The 19,524-nt window shown below is 46.4% G+C and overlaps 1 protein-coding gene across 1 annotated transcript; it reads left to right on the top strand.

Annotated features, from left to right (window-relative positions):
* Nucleotides 1–3,487: 3,487 nt before the first annotated feature.
* On the top strand, nt 3,488–19,178 carry LOC136958873 (rap guanine nucleotide exchange factor 4-like). The gene is made up of 29 exons (XM_067252999.1): nt 3,488–3,555; nt 6,582–6,724; nt 6,937–7,025; nt 8,165–8,311; nt 10,989–11,061; nt 11,889–12,108; nt 12,236–12,357; nt 12,452–12,635; nt 12,745–12,829; nt 13,003–13,063; nt 13,146–13,222; nt 13,589–13,735; nt 13,870–13,976; nt 14,086–14,171; nt 14,539–14,617; nt 15,047–15,197; nt 15,295–15,383; nt 15,478–15,487; nt 15,620–15,698; nt 15,825–15,971; nt 16,128–16,192; nt 16,285–16,410; nt 16,608–16,786; nt 16,887–16,977; nt 17,111–17,161; nt 17,299–17,386; nt 17,501–17,565; nt 17,665–17,719; nt 18,009–19,178. Exons 1-29 carry the CDS (start codon nt 3,488–3,490, stop codon nt 18,134–18,136), a joined length of 3,012 nt encoding a protein of 1,003 aa, XP_067109100.1. The 3' UTR covers nt 18,137–19,178.
* Nucleotides 19,179–19,524: the final 346 nt, after the last annotated feature.

Raw genomic sequence — 19,524 nt, 5'->3', positions numbered from 1 at the left:
ATACCAACCATCCGGATGGTGTGTCTCTCCGTTTCAATCTTAAAACTGGAACAGCTCTGTTCTCACAGCGCTAACAGCGGACAGATGGCGATTCATGTCACTAAATACTGGGTGTGGATTATCCCGCGGTAATCCTATGTAAACTACCTCAGTCAGTGAGAATCACAGGGGGAGAGTAACGTCTGCCCATTGGCATAATGTGGCGAATGAGGTAAAGCGTTTAAGTAGCCGTCAATACTCATAAGCCTAGATAGCCAATGGGAAAAACTGGGCACTAAGCTAAAAGTTCTATGCCTGTCCAAATGTAATCATAAAAGCTTTTTGGTTAATCCCAAAACGGGAAAATAAGGGGATACCCACATGTTTATATCTGTTACAGACCAGTGCAGATTTGAGACAGTTTGGAGGGAAACACATAATACAGATTGCAAAAGTGAACCGAAGTGAGCCATAATTATCATTAATCTATCTGGATATTTATGAGCTCTATTGGCACTGTCCACCTACCTGCCTGATGCATGTCTGTTGGTCTGCTTACCGGTCTCTCTAGTCAGGTCAAGACACAGCTTGACACCATCTTGAGTATGAACTGTTGAACTTGTGGGAATCTTCATAAAACGTCACAATTAAGGTAGGCTGGTGTTGCAGAACGCAATTCTTTACTAAACAAAAAAAGCATCTAAAAAAGTACCTACCTGAAACCAAATGCATTTCACTGGAGTGTTGACCTCTGTCTCTAATGGTTCACTCTCTTTTCCCGGGTGCCGAGGTATGAGTTGGACTGTTGACTGTTAACATATTTACCAGTGAGTTGTGCTAAAGTGCAAGTCCAGAATGCGTCTTCTTACCTGAACCTGTGTGTATGGGGTCTGTCTACCTACATGTGTATATGTGTCTCTGTCATTGTCTACTTGTCTATATACAGTATATGTGTGAGCCTGTCTACCTGTGTGTGTCTATCTGTACGTGTGATGCTGGTGTGAGCAGTGTTGCAGTACCTGCCTGTGTGGAGCTGCCCGTAAGACAGAACGGAGTGGACCGAGCTGGATCATGGCAGAGTGGTTCCTCTGACCTGGTTCTGGAGCCTGTCTCTCCCTGGTGGCACTGGGACCTAGATATGATATAAATATCATCCAATCACAAAGCCACAGACTGAATGAGGCTAACCGAGAGAGCGAGGGAAGGAGAACGTGAACATCAGGAGACATAAGGGGGAGAAAGAAGAGGGAAAGTAAGTGGGTGGGGTGGGTGGGCGAACTAATTGAAAGTGGTGGGTAAAAGGGAGCACTTATCCCCCCTTCACTGCAGTACGGATGGATGGAGAAGGGAAGGATAACTGCCTTTCTTCATATTGAGCCAGCTTGAGGACTAACTCATGAAAGAGATCACATGCCATGATCTTGTTCATCATCTTGTTCAGGAGAGCCTTAACTGGCCTCAGATATTGCAAGTGTATAGTCAGGCTTTGGCCAGTGTTGATGAGTTTTCATCTTTGGAGATGAGATGTTTAGCCTTATCATAGAACTGTAATCACCCAGACAAAATAAATCAGCAACAACAAATCAGCAACAACAAAAACAACCACAGAAAAAATGAGCATAAAACACATATATTGTGCCACTCCAAACACAATACTGTAGAGTGAGCATCTTTTTTAGATATATTTGTGTAGGCCTATGTGTGTGTTTGTTTACAGTATATTTTTGTATATGTGTATATTTGCAGAAGTGTTCTTAGCTGTGGGCTGAGTTTGGCAGACAATCGTGACCCAGATGGTGATCTATTTAGTCTACCATATTTAGAGATTCACACTCCCATCAGGGGAATCATACAGTTTATACAGTTTATCAGCTGACCGTAAAATATCACACAGTATTTTACCACCCATTGGGTGACACATAAACAAACAACATTTTTTATTGCTTTATTGTTGTTACGCGTGAACAGGTAATGGAGCAGAAATACAGTCAACTCACATTCTCTAGACTTGAGGTATTCATTGGTGAAAAGAAACAGATGTGTTTCTCTAATGCGGATGTAGGCTCTTCTACAACACTGCCACTTGCTGTCCACAGGTTAATACTGCAGACTTGTATTTTACTATTGATGGTCACACAGACACACACACACACACTGCCCTACTTTACATGCCCTCATGTCATCACACAGACATTCACTCTTGCAGACATACCCATACACACGAGACGTTCGCTACGTTGATAGATATCTCACGACTGTAGAGAGGGCACATTAATAATGTTGATCTCTTGCTTCAGACAGCTGGCACTGACACACACACACACCAAGCTATTCTACCTGAACTTAAAGCAGAGGCTCTCCTGTATCACCCTCCAGCAACACAGTCATGCATATTTTGAGCAGATGCAGCCCCCCCCCCCCCACACACACACACACACCTGACAGGACGGGATGCATGCAGGTATTTCACCTGATGGAGTGGAACTAATACAGTGTTCCTGGGTTAAAATGTGTGTTTACTTCCCAGACTTTACCTATCCTTCTCCTTCATCAACAGAAACATCCACCGCCTCAAGAGCTGACTGCAACCAGTAGTGGAAGAATATCTGTCCTTTTCTCACTACCCCATTTTCTTTCGTCCCATTACCCTTTCCTTTTACTTATACCCTTTTACTTATACCCATCTTTCTGTCTCTTGATCTACTGTTCTCTCCCTCTCTCTCTCTTACACACACACACACACACACACACACACACACACACACACACACACACACACACACACACACACACACACACACACACACACACACATCTGTCTTCAGCCAATAAAACTGGCTGGACCTCACACACTTCCTGGTTCTCTTCACCCTCCTCCCACTGTTGCCTGACACTGTCATTGTGCTGACAAGCCATCTTAGTGATGGCAGGCTGTCTTCCTCCCTCCACTTTTGATTATTTCATCACATCATAGGACCACACAGGGCAGAATGACAATATTTATTCAATGTAATTAATTCGGACTTTATAATGTGGAGTATGGTAGGCCTACAACTGTTTACTTGCCAAATTACTCTGGCCAGGATTACATTTCTTTAGTTAGGCTATTATCCCTTCCTCTGGTTTACACCCACATTATTGGCTATATTTAATTATTTTCATTAGCCTACATCTTCCTACCTCACCCACTTTTGATGCTGTTGGCCAAGAGGAATGCTGAGGACCAATTTTTCACCTGAGCGGTCCTGTTTTCAAATACTGTTGAAAATAGGTAATCTATCATAGCGTTGCCTGTTAATTACTTGAACATTTTACTCTTCAACGGCAAATGAACCAAAAGTCTAACGTAGGTTAGGCTTTACAGTTTGCGTTGAATCTCAAACGTTGACTTCTATATCCTCACAGATCACAAAGAGGCGGGGAGGGGACGCAAGCTCAGCTCATTACGACCACCGAGGACCGGAGAGTCTCCTGTACCACCCCGGTTTCACACTCATTCCCGAGGAAGATGGTCGCGGTACAAACGTCCCCCAACTCGTCCCCATCGGCTGAATGGATCTGCTGTCTGGATAAGAGGTGGGTATAGTATATTCCCGCCTTTCGGCCATGTCCTCCTCGTGCTCGTCTCATTTTCGAATTCTTGCTTGATTCATTCAGTGGCGTCAGCGTGATATAGTAACCGGCGATTGCTGCGCGCGTGTGCGATGGGAACCGCTTTGTTAATGCATATCAGATGTCAGTGACATGTTCCAGCTTTCTTGTCGCCCTTTTAGATTTCATATGGTTTTAACACATCAGTAATGGTTATAACGGTAGACTATCTGTCAAATAATTCACATTTCTATTTATTTGCGTTTTCTATTTCTACGCGGTCGGAAAGGCGTTGGTGGCTCGAGGTGCAGTGGGATTCCTTTTACCACGCATTGACAGAATTAACCGCTGGCTACGAAATGACTTAGAAGTATCTTACTTTTGATGTGTTAAACACGCACATAGAATAACCTACCCATTTTTGGTATAGCCTTCACCTATTTGGATTATTCAATTACAGCCAATTATTGGGAATATAAAGGCGTGAAACAAGCTGTCTGCCTATTTTGCAGGGTCTTATTGAGAGAATGCAGCGTGCAAGCAGGCTGCTGCCCACCCATTCACGGTAGACTGACTGGACAAGTTGAATATAGGCCAGTAGCAGTGATTTGGCAAATTTCTGTTGATCCATTGTTGGTCTGTTGCTAGAGGATGTTTACTGGCTGTGGTACTGTGTAGGCTACTGGACTTGAAACAGTTATCAATCATGCTAAAATGAAGTAGAGAAGCAATATTACATTGAATTATATTTCTACAGAGACCAATTTAGGACTAATAAAAGGACCAATTAAAGGAGATGCAATAATCTACTGTACAAGACACCCCTGGACTATGTAAGCACACAAACATGAATACACACACATACAGTATACACATTTTAATGAGACATCCTCAGGTAACCATGGGCAACCTGAGCTCCCCCCTCTTCCCTCTGACTACGAGAGTAGAATTATAGATTATTGTGGATTGTATCTCAATAGTTAGGTGGCTATTGATAAAGGTGTGAAAGCACAGAGAACATTACATAGCCTTACACGGTGGGAATCAACTATATATCTTTCATCATTCCTTCACAATCTCTTTGTCCTTTTCCTCTGTCTAATGGGGTTTGTTTCCTGAGAGCCAAACGCAGGCTGGGTTTAGCTAAGCTAAGGTCACTCTGGGCATGCTCTTACTGTAGATCGTTCAATACTACTGTGCTCAACGTCTCCCATCCAATCAATACATCAGCAACAACGCCATAGCCATCAGCTACTGACAGGTGATGTGTGTTTATGTTCATGTGTGTGTGTGTGTGTCGAGGAGATAATTATTGACAGTGAGTTAGAATTATATGAGATAAGGGCTCATCTGGGTAGAGTGTTGATAGTGGAAGTGTATGGACAGTGCCCCAGTCACGGCTTAGTCCTGGGAATTGCACACCAAGCCTTGATCGGAATATACAGGAGCAGCTCTTCTGCATTTTTTATGAACTGCTGGTGTGGATTTGAAAGGAGTGATATTTTCAGATTCACCAATGAATACCTCATAGTGACAGGGTGTGTCAAGATATTTAGGAATGTGAGGAACCTTCTGGAACTTGTGCTCTGCCCTGCTCTCTAAGTGTGTGTTGTATACATCCTAGGATGTACGTCAGGTTGATTTAACTAACAGAAGGTTAAACTCAGACATTGCCTCTGACATGAAAAGAAGGGGCAAGAGGTAGTTAAAGAATAACGGATGAGAGAGGGGGAGGAGAAGGTAACAGTAGATGTGTTTGACATAGGACCCAGGTGAAAGGCTGTGTTAGCAGCTCTCAGTCCATATCAGCCTCAGACCACTGGCGAGAACAGATTCCACTAGGCAGAAAAGGATACAGAGAGGAAGGGGGAGACAGCCCCACACATAAGAGGTTATGGTGGCTTTGCTGCCATCGTTTAACCTTAAACCATTAGCTAATAACGCGTGTGTTGTGTGTACTGTGTGTTTGTGTGTGTGTATCCTATGTGGGAGTCTACCTGTCTAAATGATTAACCCCACTTAGATAGCAACCCTGTAGGGCAGTAGGCAGAGGGATGTGGAAGGATGACTTCAAAAAGGAGTAGGTGGATGAGAGGGAGATGAGTCAGCCGAGGGAGAGGGAGACAGAGAGAGATGCATGCCTTCAGGGTATCATTCTAGTTTGTTCTGGCCCTTTAGGCACGGCCTGTGTTCGGTTGTACTGATAGAGGACAGTCAACTGCTCTAGCCGCCCTGAGTGGTTCATAGTGTGCATGTGTGTTTGGGTGGGGTAAGAGGGCAGTTGTGCCATGCGAAGGGCGTGGGGATAACTGAAAGCAGGTGATAGAGGAGAGAAAGAAAAATGGTGATGTAAAGCAATAGAAAGAGGTATTTCTGAAAGGGTCGTTCATCTTCATTTCCTCGTAGACAGCAGTGAAGGTCTAAAAGGACAGAGGGGAAAGGGATGGATGGGTGGATGGTGTTGAAAGCAGACACACAGACAAAGCAGTGAAAGCTGGGATAGAATAAAACATAAGTAGAGATGAAAAAAGCCTTAGGTCTTTGCAGACATCCAGGGTGCATTAGCCATTCAGTACACACTCACACACACACACACACACACACACACACACACACACACACACACACACACACACACACACACACACACACACACACACACACACAAATAAACATACACACACACCAGTGATTGGTTAGAGAGATAAGCACAATACCCTACACACAGACTGCTCTGTGAGTCCCTGAATGGTTTTGACTCCCTGGAAAATTAACATATCACAGGCCTGTGTGTATAAGCTATTAGATCAGATATATGTGTGTGTATGTATGTCTGTGTGTGTGTCTGTGTGTTTAGTGTCTTAGAAATAGCAATACAAATGAGCTCTTACATCTACACTCTGCAGGGGGCCCTGAGCTGAGAAAAGTAATGCCTGAAGCTCTTTATCCGAGATACTGTGCAAGACACACACACACACACACACTGTTGACATGGTCTCTTCTCTGTACAGGCCAGCGGAGCGTTCAGGAGAGGATGTGGACATCATTCTGACCAGGCTGCGAGGGGTTAAAGCCTTCCAGAGGTTCCACCCTTCCCTCCTCCTGCAGATCTGCTCCTGTGCCTTCTACGAATACCTGGAGAAGGGCATCACACGTATGTCTGTATACACACACCGACACACACACCGACACACACACCACACAGACGCACACTTCTGCACGTACTGTCTATAAGTACATACTTGCATGTATCATATCACACACAAATGTGCACACACATACACACACACACATACATATACCCAGTATAGCCCATGTGTGTCCTGCTTCCTCGCTATGGTGAGCTGTTGTGACTCCTCTGTGCAGTGTTTCGGCAAGGTGACATAGGCACCAGCTGGTATGCTGTTCTCTCTGGCTCACTGGATGTCAAAGTGTCAGAGACTGCCAACCACCAGGTAAATCAGGTGTGATGAAGATTACACTCTCTTACTGCTGCCCTGTGCTCGTGTTAGGCTGATGAACCCAGAACAAACCCATTCAATTGAAGCAAAATGCTTCAATCCATGATTATACTGGACCTCTACAGTCGTGTATGCTGTCAGTGTTTTCTGTTGTACAGCAGCATGTACAGCTCTTAATGCTAACATGGTTGTGCTACATTAGCTACGGTATCCGTGTTAAAATATACACGCCAGCTAGATCCCAGCAAAGCTGCTGTGCCTCAGTAACAGCCCCTCTGAGGGTTATGCTTGTTACTGCAAGTGTGAGGGGGTTCACAAGTGGATTAGAGCAAGCGTTTGTGTGTGTGTTTTTGTGTGTGTGTGTGTGTGCGCACTGTACGTGTGTGCGTAGGTGACAGATACAGCGCACGCTGTATGGAAGAAATATTGCGTGTGTGTATGCATGCTTGCGTTTAACATACAGTTTAGCGGAAAAGGCATGCACGAGGGGAGACAATGTGTGTGTGTGTGTGTGTTAGAGAGATACAAAGATCCAGAATTGTGTCATAAAGAGAGGAGAGGGAGACTAGAGAGCATAGAGGAGTGTGTCTGTAGAGACGCTGGGATGACAACAGAGGCAGTTAGACAGGCTGTCAGCAGTACTGTACACTGGCCCACTTCTGGATGCTCTTCACATCACATCACAGCAGCATGAAAGCTCTTTCTTTACAGAGTTCTAAGTCCTTCATTGGTTATTTTTGTCTTCAAAGCCTCTGTGTGTCCTTGTCTCTGAGTGGTCAGATTATTGCCCTCCCCAGAGCAAGTTCTTAACAAAACACCACTCCAAAGCCCTTCATAAATGAATATATTACATGAATTAAGTAGTATTCTAATCAGCCAGCTCTCTGAGTCTTTTCATGGTAATGATGATAATGTATGACATCTCATGTTCCTGCTGTTCTAAGAATTGTGGTTGTTTGTGCCAATTTGAGTAATACTCAAGCTAGCTTAGGTTGATCCTAAGCAATGAAGGGGGTTTTAAACTTCTTTTTAAAATGGGGGTTTTATATTACAAACATCACTGATTTACAAGTGAACTGAGTTAAATAATTCTGTGTGTGTGTGTATCTGTGTGTTTGTGTGTGTGTGATAAGGATGCGGTCACTATCTGCACCCTGGGGATTGGGACAGCATTCGGGGAGTCCATTCTTGACAACACTCCTCGCCATGCCACCATCGTCAGCAGAGAGACCAGCGAATTACTCCGCATCGAACAGAGAGAGTTCAAGAACCTCTGGGAGGTAAGAGAGTGAATCCCAGTGTTTACGTCCTGCATCTTTTTGAAGACACAGTTGTAGTTACCTCTCTGGCCTTTAGAGGGCTGTCCACCCCAAGTTAAACCCCTATGTCCACTCAACATCAGCTACTATGCACCAGTAACAGCTTCATCCTGTTTGACTAGGCCGACCGGAAGGGCTGTGTGTATGTACGTATGTTTGGGTGTGTTTGTGTGTCAGTGTACTTGTGTGTGTGTGTGCTTATATGTGTATTCATGTAGAGCTTCTTATAGAGGCTCTTTCTGCTGCACCCTCAGGGTTCATGATAAACACTAGAACCCAGTCAGTCGTGAACCTCAAGTGGTGTGTGTGTGCATGTGTGTGTGTGGTTGTGGGTATTAAAAGTTGTGGAGAAAGTGGGATGAGTGGCAGAATGATGAAAAGGTTCCGTGATTATGACCCCTCACAGCAAAAACAAAGTAAGAATGTTTGCTATTGATGGTCCAACCTTTAATGGATAAAAGGAGCATTGATGGTAGTGATGCCACTGAACCTCACATGTACCTGAAATGGCAGGGCTGATTAGACACCGTTAGGTCATAAATACACCCTGCCCTTTATTGTCCCCTTTGTGAGCCCGCAGTGAATGGTGTAGGGACTAATGGGGTAGTTAAATGACCAGGCGGACTGGGCGTTAACAATGACAGTAATGCACTGGCTGTGTGTGTCTAAGTGTGCTCTGTATGGTACGGTGTGGTGCTAAGAAAGGAGAGAAAGGACGTAGCTCCACGTCTTTGTGTGTGTGTCATCTTATCAGTTGCTAAAAAGATGGAACTAAAAGCTCTGGTCTCCAATTATGATTTGTAATGAAGATAATGAAATGCAGTAGTAACACCCTGTAAAGCTGTGAGCGGGCTCGACAGTTCGTGTTGACTGCAGTCTAGCACTTCCAGTCTTCTTGGGTTCTGGTTTGTTCTCTCTCTTTCATCCTTGTTTACCTACGTCTGTATACTGCTCTGCCCTTCTCTGCCCCACTCAGGAAGTCTTTCTCTGTCTTCCTGTACCCTCCTCTAGTAATCCCCTTTCTCTCTGTCTCTTCCCTTCTTTTACTCTCTCATTCCACCCCTCCTCCTTTTTTGCCCCCCTCTTCCTCTTCCTCTCTCCCTCCCCTTTCCTCTCCAACCATCCCTCTCTTTCCTCAGTAGTGCAGCTCAGTCAGTGAAAGGCTCTGATCACCGTGGTAACCTGTGTGTGAGAGCGCTTGTGTTCTTGGCGAGCTCGTAGGGACCAGCCGAGAAGGGGAGCGCTGCTTTAGAGAGAACTTTCCAATGTCCAAGTGTTTGTGTGTGCGAGTGTGTGTGTGTGCGAGTGTGTGTGTGTGAGGGGGGGTGAGGAGACCTGAGGTTAGGTTGTGAGGAGGATGCTGGCTGGTGGCTGTTGTGTTCTGAGTAGTGAAGGAGCAGAGGGCAGATGCTAGGGGCTTCCCTCTCCACAAGCGACCCTTCATCTTCAGACAAGCAGCGCTGGCTGTGATTGGTGAGTCTCCCTTCTCCTCGGTCTATGGATTACCTGGATAATCACCTGGATCACAATGTATCTTGTACATTTGTATTTTTTGTAATATTTGTATTTTTGTATTTTTATATTTTTATATTTTTATATTGTTAATTACGGCAGCTTATATTTTATTTTATTGTGTATTTTATTTAATTCTAATTCCACTTAGTACTGCTAGTTTATGTACCCTTAGTATAGATAGTCCACATATTTAAATTTTAGGTCCCTATATGTTTATTGTATGCACTTTCCTGCCAAAGGAAATTCCTTGTCTGTGCAAACTTTCATGGCTAATAAATCCCATTCTGATCTGATTCTGACATCTCAGTGGACGCTGTGATACACTTAGGTTTGTACTGCTGGGTTTGGTCCGAGGCTGATTGGTGTTTCTTTGCATGTGTAAGACAGAGGGAGGAGTAGAAAGAAGGGGATGTTTGTGGAGGGTTTGGCAGCAAAGCTTTTGATGGGGAACCGTCTTCCTGTGTTTGTGTCTGTGTGTACGTACATCGGAGCAAGATGAAGGGAGAGAGAATCACAGGGAGATCAAGTGTGTGTGTGTCTGCTGGTTGACTCCCTGGGGCATGGGGCTGCCTGGTAATGACCTAAGAGCAGACGGATGGAGCGTACAATTACATAATCCTGGACGAAAACTGCTAATGAAAGCTCCCCATTGGAAGATGCATCTGTATGTGTGGGTGTGTTTGTGTATGTGTGTGTGTGGTCAACTTAGGAAAAAAGAGTAGCAACATACTGTGGTGAAGAAGAAAGCACAGACACATTGCTCTTGTCCTTTTACACTCATTGACCCTTATTCAAATGCAGCATCCTGTGTGTGTGTGTGTGTCTTATGTAATGTGAGATGTTCCATATGTAAATGATCCGGGGTGTACAAAGGGCTTTGTATCGAGAGGGGCTTGTTGTGGGCTTTCGTCTGAAACACTGTGTGTGAGTGTGTGTGTGTGTGTGTGTGTAATGCATGGTCATTCAGAGAGAGGATGTAAAAGGCTGCAGGCCTGTTTTGAGCAGTGTACTCAGGCCCTGGCCAGACCAGCCTATTGGATGATGCTGTAGTAGTTGGTTTTAACAGCTATGCCAGTGTGGGATTGATAGCTGCAGGATCATGTTGTGTTGTGTTGTATTCCAGAAGTATCGTCAGTGTATGGCCGGCCTGCTGGCCCCTCCTTATGGAGCGATGGAGAGTGCATCCAACAATGATCGTGAGTAGACATTCACAGTATTACACCAACACACACACACACACACATACACTTTTTACATTTGCCTGTTTGTTGACATAAACGGTTGTTTTTCAAATATTGCATATTATACAACAAACTCGCAGATGATGCTATTTTCCCCTCTCATTTATTCTCTCTTCCTCCCCCTCTCTTTCTCCCTCCAGGGTTGACAGATAAGGACAGCATGAACTCTGACCCTCTCAGCATCATGTCCAAGACTCACAAGGTTGGTACTCTCTCCCAGAAGCCCCTGCTGGGACACATGTACATGCTGTGAGCTGAACTGGCCTGATCCTAATAGAATGAGACTAATAGTTACACTCCCTTTTAATCTCTGCTCGTTGGGTGAATAAAGCGTGTGCACAAATATTGGGTTTGTGTGTGTAGTCAGTAAGAGGCTACTATAGTGGTGATGACTCATAAAGATAGTAGCGGCAAGAACACACATGGACACACACCCACACACCTATGTATACACACACACACACTGCCTCTGTAGAAATGCTAATGGTACTTAATACATGCACATACAAGAAAGGCACCATCTGCCCCAATTATCCGCACCTCCTTTGTAGAACCGAGCATCCGCAGCTGTGTGTGTGTGTGTGTTTGTGTGGTGTGTGTGTGTGTGTTTGTGTGGTGAGTGTGATAGAGACCTGCAGATGTGTGAATGTGTCTCTACCTCCTCCAATTCATTTCTCCACCATCACTGTTGGCAGTGGTGTGGTTTCCATGACAACTGTGAATTACATGACTTGTAGCGTTGCTAGTGACAGCAAGTGATGGTGTGTGCTGTGACAGTGCAGCCGGGCCAGGTGTGGAGACGCAAAGGACCATTCCTGAACACATGGCTCCGCGACCTGTGTCCCAGGGTTCTACGACGCCAGGGTTCTACTTTGTGTTTCTGTGCGTTCTCCAGGTTCCGTCAGAGAAGCTGCAGAGAGGGGGCAAGGTTCTTCGTAACGCCATCCTCTCCAGGGCACCTCACATGATACGAGACAGGAAATACCACCTGAAGACATACAGGTTAGTGTGTGTGCGTGTGTGTGAGTATGTGTGCGCTTGTGCATGTACGTGTGTACAGCATGTGTTTTATGCTTACAGTCCTATACTGTGGAACATGTGTGTGTGTGTGTGTGTGTGTGTGTTACAGGCAGTGCTGTGTGGGTACAGAGCTGGTGGACTGGCTGGTACAGCAGAGTGCCTGTGTACACACCCGCTCCCATGCAGTGGGCATGTGGCAGGCACTGCTGGAGGAGGGAGGACTCAACCATGGTAACACACACTCTCACACTCAGAAGCACCTATTACACTGATGTGATGTATGAACGGGAAATTCTGACACTGTGTGTGTGTACGCGTCCTCCAGTGGACCAGGAGCTGGGGTTCCAGGACAAGTACCTGTTCTACCGTTTCCTTGACGACGAGGAAGAGGACACACCGTTGCCTAGCGAGGAGGAGAAGAGGGAGAGTGAGGAGGAGCTGCCTGAGACGATCCTCTTCCTGGCCCAGATCGGCCCTGATGCCCTGCTCCGCATGATCCTCAGGAAACCGTCAGTAGCACACACACTCACACACACTACTACCAAGCCGATGTTTCCCATATCTGCAACTCAGGGGAATGGTGGTTTGATTCCCTGAGTGTGTGTGTGTTTGCTTCAGGCCTGGTCAGAGGACTTCAGATGACCTGGAGATCATCTATGATGAGCTGCTCCACATCAAGGCCCTGTCCCACCTCTCCAACACGGTGAGTGCTGTGGCTACTCTTCACTGTCTCTCTCTCTCTCTCTCTCTCTCTCTCTCTCTCTCTCTCTCTCTCTCTCTCTCTCTCTCTCTCTCTCTCTCTCTCTCTCTCTCTCTCTCTCTCTCTCTCTGTGTGTGTGTCTGTGTTCATGCTAATACTGTCTGGTGGATCTGCAGGTGAAGAGGGAGTTGGCCAGCGTTTTGATCTTCGAATCCCACGCCAAAGCAGGCACTGTGTGTAAGTCTGGCTGGACTGGAGACATGTTGTGTGTACGTGCGTGTGCGTGCGTGTGTGTGACTGTCTCTCTTCTCTTTTTCAGTATTTAACCAAGGAGAGGAGGGCACATCATGGTACATCATCCAGAAAGGTTCAGTCAATGTGGTCATCTACGGCAAGGTACCTTACCTGTGTGTGTTTGTGTGTTGTTTGTCTGGTATGGAAATGTCCGTCACATGTCTAAGCCTTCAGCCTGCTAGCAGTAGATAGCTGGGTTACAGCAGGGCGTCCTGCTGCTGACTGGTTCACCCCTGGAGACACTGGTGCTCACACAGGCTTAGCTCATCACACGCTGTCATCCCTGGCAAAAACATGCTCCAGGGACAAGCGCACGCACACACACACACACACAGATGATTCATCGCAATCCTTATCCACGTGAACGCTGTCTGACTCTGACTTAGGGTTATGACTGGGTGACAGGCTGTGATTCATTAAGAGGGTGCGTACGTGTGGTGTGCGTGTGCATGTTGGCATGTGTCCTAGGGAGTTGTGTGTACGCTCCACGAGGGCGATGACTTTGGGAAGCTGGCGCTGGTGACAGACTCTCCTCGTGCCGCCTCCATCGTGCTCAGAGAGGACAACTGTCACTTCCTCCGAGTGGACAAGGAGGACTTCAACAGGATACTCAGGGTAGAGCGCCACTGCACAAGTGTTTGTTTCCCCCTACTGGCCGAGAGGCAGCACTGCAGCAGACATGTATTTGTCGTGACGTTTGTGTAGAAAGATAAATCTGTGTGTTTGTGAATGTGTGTGTGTGTGTGCAGGACGTGGAGGCCAATACTGTGCGTCTGAAAGAACATGAGCAGCCTGTGCTGGTACTGGAGAAGAGCCCTCGAGCTTCGACCCTAGGGAACATCAAGTATGTGTTCCTGTGTGTGTGTGCTTGATGAGCTAAGCTAACCAAACCTAAGCACAACTGCTTATTATCTGCATCTCAGTGTAATGTGTGTATCAACCCACGTCTCACCTGTCCTCTCCAGGTACACTGTGATATCAGGAACCCCAGAGAAGATTCTAGAACATTTCCTGGAGACCATGAGGATGGACACACACCACAGTGAACCAGGTAGAGAGTCACCAGGAGAGATGGAGCTATAATTCCTGTTCTAATAGGATTCTCTTCATTTCTTTTTCTCCTTTGTCTCTGACTCTTCCATGGGTCTATGTTGTACCTTACCTCTCTTTTCTCTGACTCCCTCTTTTTCTATCTTGTCTGTATATCTCCATCTCTCCTCTCCTCTCTCTCTCTCTCTCTCTTCTCTCTCTCTCTCTCTCTCTCTCTCTCTCTCTCTCTCTCTCTCTCTCTCTCTCTCTCTCTCTCTCTCTCTCTCTCCTCTCTCCCTCTCTCTCTCTCTCTCTCTCTCTCTCTCTCTCTCCTCTCTCTCTCTCTCTCTCTCTCTCTCTCTCTCTGTCTCTCTCTCTCTCTCTCTCAGACCCTGCGGTGGATGACTTTGTCCTCATGCACTGTATCTTCATGCCAAGCAGCCAGCTGTGTGCACTCCTCATGGCACAATATCCTTACAGACCCCTTCTACCTCTCTCTCTCTTTCGCTCTTCCTTTTTTACCCTCTTTAGAAAAAAATGTCAAGGTCTGTTTTCCTTCACTGCTTACTGTGTGTGCATCAGCCACGGTATTTGTCCAACACCTACCATACTGTGGTACAGAGAGACAGTGTTCAGGTTGTATCTTTAACTCTGTGTGTACCTACCATGCTGTGGTACAGAGAGACAGTGTTCAGGTTGTATCTTTAACTCTGTGTATACCTACCATGCTGTGGTACAGATAGACAGTGTTCAGGTTGTATCTTTAACTCTGTGTGTACCTACCATGCTGTGGTACAGAGAGACAGTGTTCAGGTTGTATCTTTAACTCTGTGTGTACCTACCATGCTGTGGTACAGATAGACAGTGTTCAGGTTGTATCTTTAACTCTGTGTGTACCTACCATGCTGTGGCGCCCCCTGGCTCTGAGCAGGAGCGGTTGGAGTACGCCGTCACCAACAAGAGACGCGTCCTCACCCTGGCTCTCCGCTGGGCCGCAGCACACTCATACCTCCTGCAGGAGGACCAGGCTGCTCTCACCTTCCTGGAGGTAGCGTAGAAACTCTCTCTCTCACACACAACACACACCATGGACACAAATACCCACAGGTATGCGTGTGAGTCAGCTTCGTTTCCCCTCTCTGTAGGAGTTATACGGAAGTGTGTCAAATGACTCACGGGTGCTCAGAGCTCTGAATAACTTTGTTCCTGACCTGGAGAAGGTCATTAAACTACAGTAAGTATCCTATCCCTGACCTCTAACCTTTCACTTCCGCCACCTGAGCCTGGATCTGATGACAGGCACTTGTTATTTTATCCCTGTGATGCAGCTCAGAGGAGGCCAAGACCCGCACAGAAGAAGGTATGGACAGATGGTTCTCCATGTAGAGTCTGCCGCTTGATGGATGCTTGTGTGTGTGTGTGTGTGTGCCTGTATGTGTGTGCTTGCCTCATGTTGTCTGCCTGTCCCAGCAGAAGATGCTTCTCAGACAGTTCAGTAATGGAGACGAGAGATTAGCCAAGAAACAACCCATCAGAAACCAAGATGACAGTAAGTGTGTGTGTGTGTGTGTGTGTTAAAAAAGAAAATCCTCTCAAAGCTTCAGTAGATAGATCATCTGCTGACATTTAAGCGAGTTTCCTGGATTTCAAGTGCATCTCTCCGTGTGTTGTGTAGTCCTGCTGAAGGTCTTCTGCAGTGACCACACCTACACCACCATCCGGGTTGCCGTGGCAGCCACAGGGAGGGAGGTGACTAGCGCTGTGGCCGACAAACTGGGTACCAGCGACGAGCTGCTATTGGTGCATCTCAGCTCTGCCGGTGGTGAGCAACCAATCCCATTCACATGCTGACATTCAGTCCAATAAACATCCTTGTGTATGCCAGGTTCTAACAGAGGAGTGTGTGTCTGTGTGTTTCTGCATGTTTGTGTGTGTTTAATCACAGAAAAGCAGATGCTGAAGCCCAACGACGTATCAGCGTTCTCTACCCTGGGCATCAACGGACGTCTGTTCGCCTGCCCCAGGGACCAGCTCAATGCTCTGGTGAGATAACAGCAGGTCTGCTTCCACTTGGCTCCATAGCTGTGGAAGGGGTTGGATGGATTGGTTCATGTGTGTGTGTGTGTGTGCTCCAGACCCCACTACCTGACCAGGAGGGTCCTTCGGCAGGCTCCATGTCCAGTTTTGAGCTGATGAGCTCCAAGGACCTGGCCTACCAGATGACTCTGTATGACTGGGAGCTCTTCAGCTGTGTACACGAGGTACTGACCACACACACAGTGCCCGGTGGACCTTCTCCATCTACAACAACAACAACATGAAAACAGATGGATCAGATGAGGGATCCTCAATCATGATCTCTATGTGTCTTGACCTCCCCCCCCCCTCACACACACACACACACACACACACACACACACACACACACACACACACACACACACACACACACACCCAGCACGAGCTGCTCTACCACACGTTTGGACGGCAGAGCTTCCGGAGGACCACGGCCAACCTGGACCTGTTCCTGCGCAGGTTCAACCAGGTGCAGCTGTGGGTGGTCACCGAGGTGTGTCTGTGTGGCCAGCTCAGCAAGCGTGTCCAACTGCTCAAGAAGTTCATCAAGATCGCCGCCCAGTAAGTCCTTCAGGATCCTGGACTGAACCATTCTACAATGGTAGAAACCTTCCTTGACTGGATGTTATTGTCTGACTTGTTTATTTGTTGTTGTTTGTAGCTGTCGGGAGTTTAAGAACCTGAACTCTTTCTTTGCCATCATTATGGGCATGAGCAACCCTGCGGTTAGTCGTTTGAGTCAGACCTGGGAGGTAAGCTAGACCATATCAATACCACTACTAGACCACTACCAGGTCATACAGAATGACTAGTGTACCATGCATTACTTGCATTAAACATGAAAAAGTATATTTCTGTTAACTCTCCTTTCTCTCTTATTGGTAGAAACTCCCCAGCAAGTTTAAGAAGTTCTATGCTGAGTTTGAGAGTATGATGGTAAGTTATTTTGATTTATTGGTGATGCTTGAGGATGATTGTGATTATAACTTTTTTTATCAGCTGTGTGTTGTATGTGTGTGTGTGTGTGTGTGTGTGTGTGTGTTGTGTGTGTGTGTGTGTATGTGTGATTCCAGGACCCATCCAGAAACCACCGGGCCTACCGTCTGACTGTGACCAAACTGGAACCACCAATCATCCCCTTCATGCCCCTCCTCCTCAAAGGTGAGTCAGGACATAGAGATGGAACACACCAGAGGGGGACCATAGGGTTCCCATGGTTACCTCTACAATCGTGTTGACATTACGACTGAACATCCTCCATTCTGTTCTCTACAGACATGACTTTCACTCACGAGGGCAACAAGACATTCGTAGACAACATGGTGAACTTTGAGAAGATGGTGAGTCTAATCCATTGAGCTGATTTATTATCTGCTCTGCCTCATCTGATACCATTTAAGACTAAGTGCTGATGTCCTCTGTGGGTTTTGTCTTATCAGCGCATCATAGCTAACACGATCAGGGCAGTGAGACATTGCAGAAGCCAGCCGTTCAGTAAGTCACTTCTCATCAACTGGCAGCATCTGTTGTTTATCATCAGCCTGTCAGGTCCTCGATCGTCAACGAGCGCTCCCTCTCACTTCCCTCCCTTTGTCTCTCTCCCACCTTCCTTCCATCCTTCTCTCTCTCTCCCCCTTTCTCTCTCTCTCTCTCTCTCTCTCTCTCTCTCTCTCTCTCTCTCTCTCTCTCTCTCTCTCTCTCTCTCTCTCTCTCTCTCTCTCTCTCTCTCTCTCTCTCTCTCTCTCTCTCTCTCTCTCTCTCTCTCTCTCTCTCTCTCTACCAGACCCTGATGTGTGTCAGCCCAACAAGACCCACGCCGAGGTGCGTGGCTACGTCAGGAAGCTGTGCGTGATTGACAACCAGAGGACGCTGACGCAGCTCTCCTATAGGCTGGAGCCCCGCAGGACCTGAGCCCCACCGCTTCTGCCTTCTCTGTGACATCACTCTCTGTGACATCACTCTCTGTGACATCAATCTCTGTGACATCACTCAGAGTCCTCCGCATCCCACCCGGGACACAGCAACTGTACCGTAGCCCCTCCCATTCAACGATCATGGGCTGGCTTTCAATCAAGGACTCATACCATGCTGACTGGTTATCCTCATCCCTCCCCCCCACACACATGACATAACCAATGGCTTCAACCAACTATTCAACAAACTGCAGATATAACTATTATACAGATTGAACATAATCCAGTATCCCGCATGCATTACAACGAGTAATATACTGTGTACGATTATCTCTCCATTCAGTAATCATAGGATTGTGTAGAAACGGTACTGGTTCCCACAGCACAGCTTACCTCATCGGTACACACTTTGACGGTACCTTTACAGAACCGATGTGATTAAAGTAGATCAGTCTCTGTTGCTCTGTGTTGAATATACAGATACATGTAGATAGAAGAGAAGAGAGAGTATGTAGTGATTGGAATCTACTTTTACCTGTTTAAAATGCTAAATCGATATGATTTTAGCTTGTTTTGAGTAATTATCAGTGTCCCTTCTTATTCATACTATACAAGCAGAAAGTACACATCTGGTGTTCTGAATATATCTGAGTATAGTATTAGTACAGTATTTTATAGAGGCAGACAGCTCTAACAGTGTTTCAGATGTCTTTGTTCACGTCCTTGTTCATTCTTTCATCAAAGCACAAATTCTAGTGTTAGATGAAGCTGCTCCTTAGAGACTGATCCGTGATCAGCGCTGTATTTCTCTACCTAATGGCAAAGGTTTGATTTTGAATACATTAGCTTAATCTAGTCCCGCCCTATCTCTCAGTTGTGTCAGGTTGCGTTCTGTGTGAGTATGCATGTGGCAACAGCCTGGCTAAGCTTCAGGTTTCCGATTGGACCACAGGAGCTCATGATGTCATTGTGTGGAGGCGCTCTGTCCCGTGAGTGTGTATGTGTGTAGTTTGCCTGTGTGCCCTGTAAATAAAAACGACCAATATAACAAGCACGAGTCATGTGAGATCATTTTCAACACAGTCTATGAGTCAATGTGGAGTTGTGGAATAATGTGGAAGAAGTTAAATAAGTGGAATCATTTTAAATATATTGAGCTTCTTGTTCTTTCTTTAGTAGTTTCTCTCCTGTAAGTGAGAAGTGTTCCAGCCATTCAACCCCTAAGCCAGGAGATGTCATCCTGCCTGCCCGTGGCTAATGATGTCGTGGGGTCATTCCTGTGTGGTTGGGTCACTGTCACCGTGCCGGCTGGATGTGCTGCTGGAGGGGTTTTGGACGCAGAGCGAGAGACCAGGGTCAGGAACTAGAGTAGCTGGGTGTTACGAG

This window comes from Osmerus mordax, chromosome 16 (genome assembly GCF_038355195.1).
Source record: "Osmerus mordax isolate fOsmMor3 chromosome 16, fOsmMor3.pri, whole genome shotgun sequence".
Lineage (NCBI taxonomy): Eukaryota > Metazoa > Chordata > Actinopteri > Osmeriformes > Osmeridae > Osmerus > Osmerus mordax.
The sequence above is the reverse complement of the archived record's forward strand: the minus strand, read 5'-3'. Positions and strand labels throughout refer to the sequence as shown.

Excerpts from the sequence above, each read along its gene's own strand:
- LOC136958873 (XM_067252999.1), top strand. The coding sequence starts at position 3,488 with ATGGTCGCGGTACAAACGTCCCCCAACTCGTCCCCATCGGCTGAATGG. Across the intron at positions 6,725-6,936 it reads CCTGGAGAAGGGCATCACAC|TGTTTCGGCAAGGTGACATA; the intron begins GTATGTCTGTAT and ends TCCTCTGTGCAG. Across the intron at positions 15,972-16,127 it reads GCATCTCAGCTCTGCCGGTG|CGTTCTCTACCCTGGGCATC; the intron begins GTGAGCAACCAA and ends ACGACGTATCAG.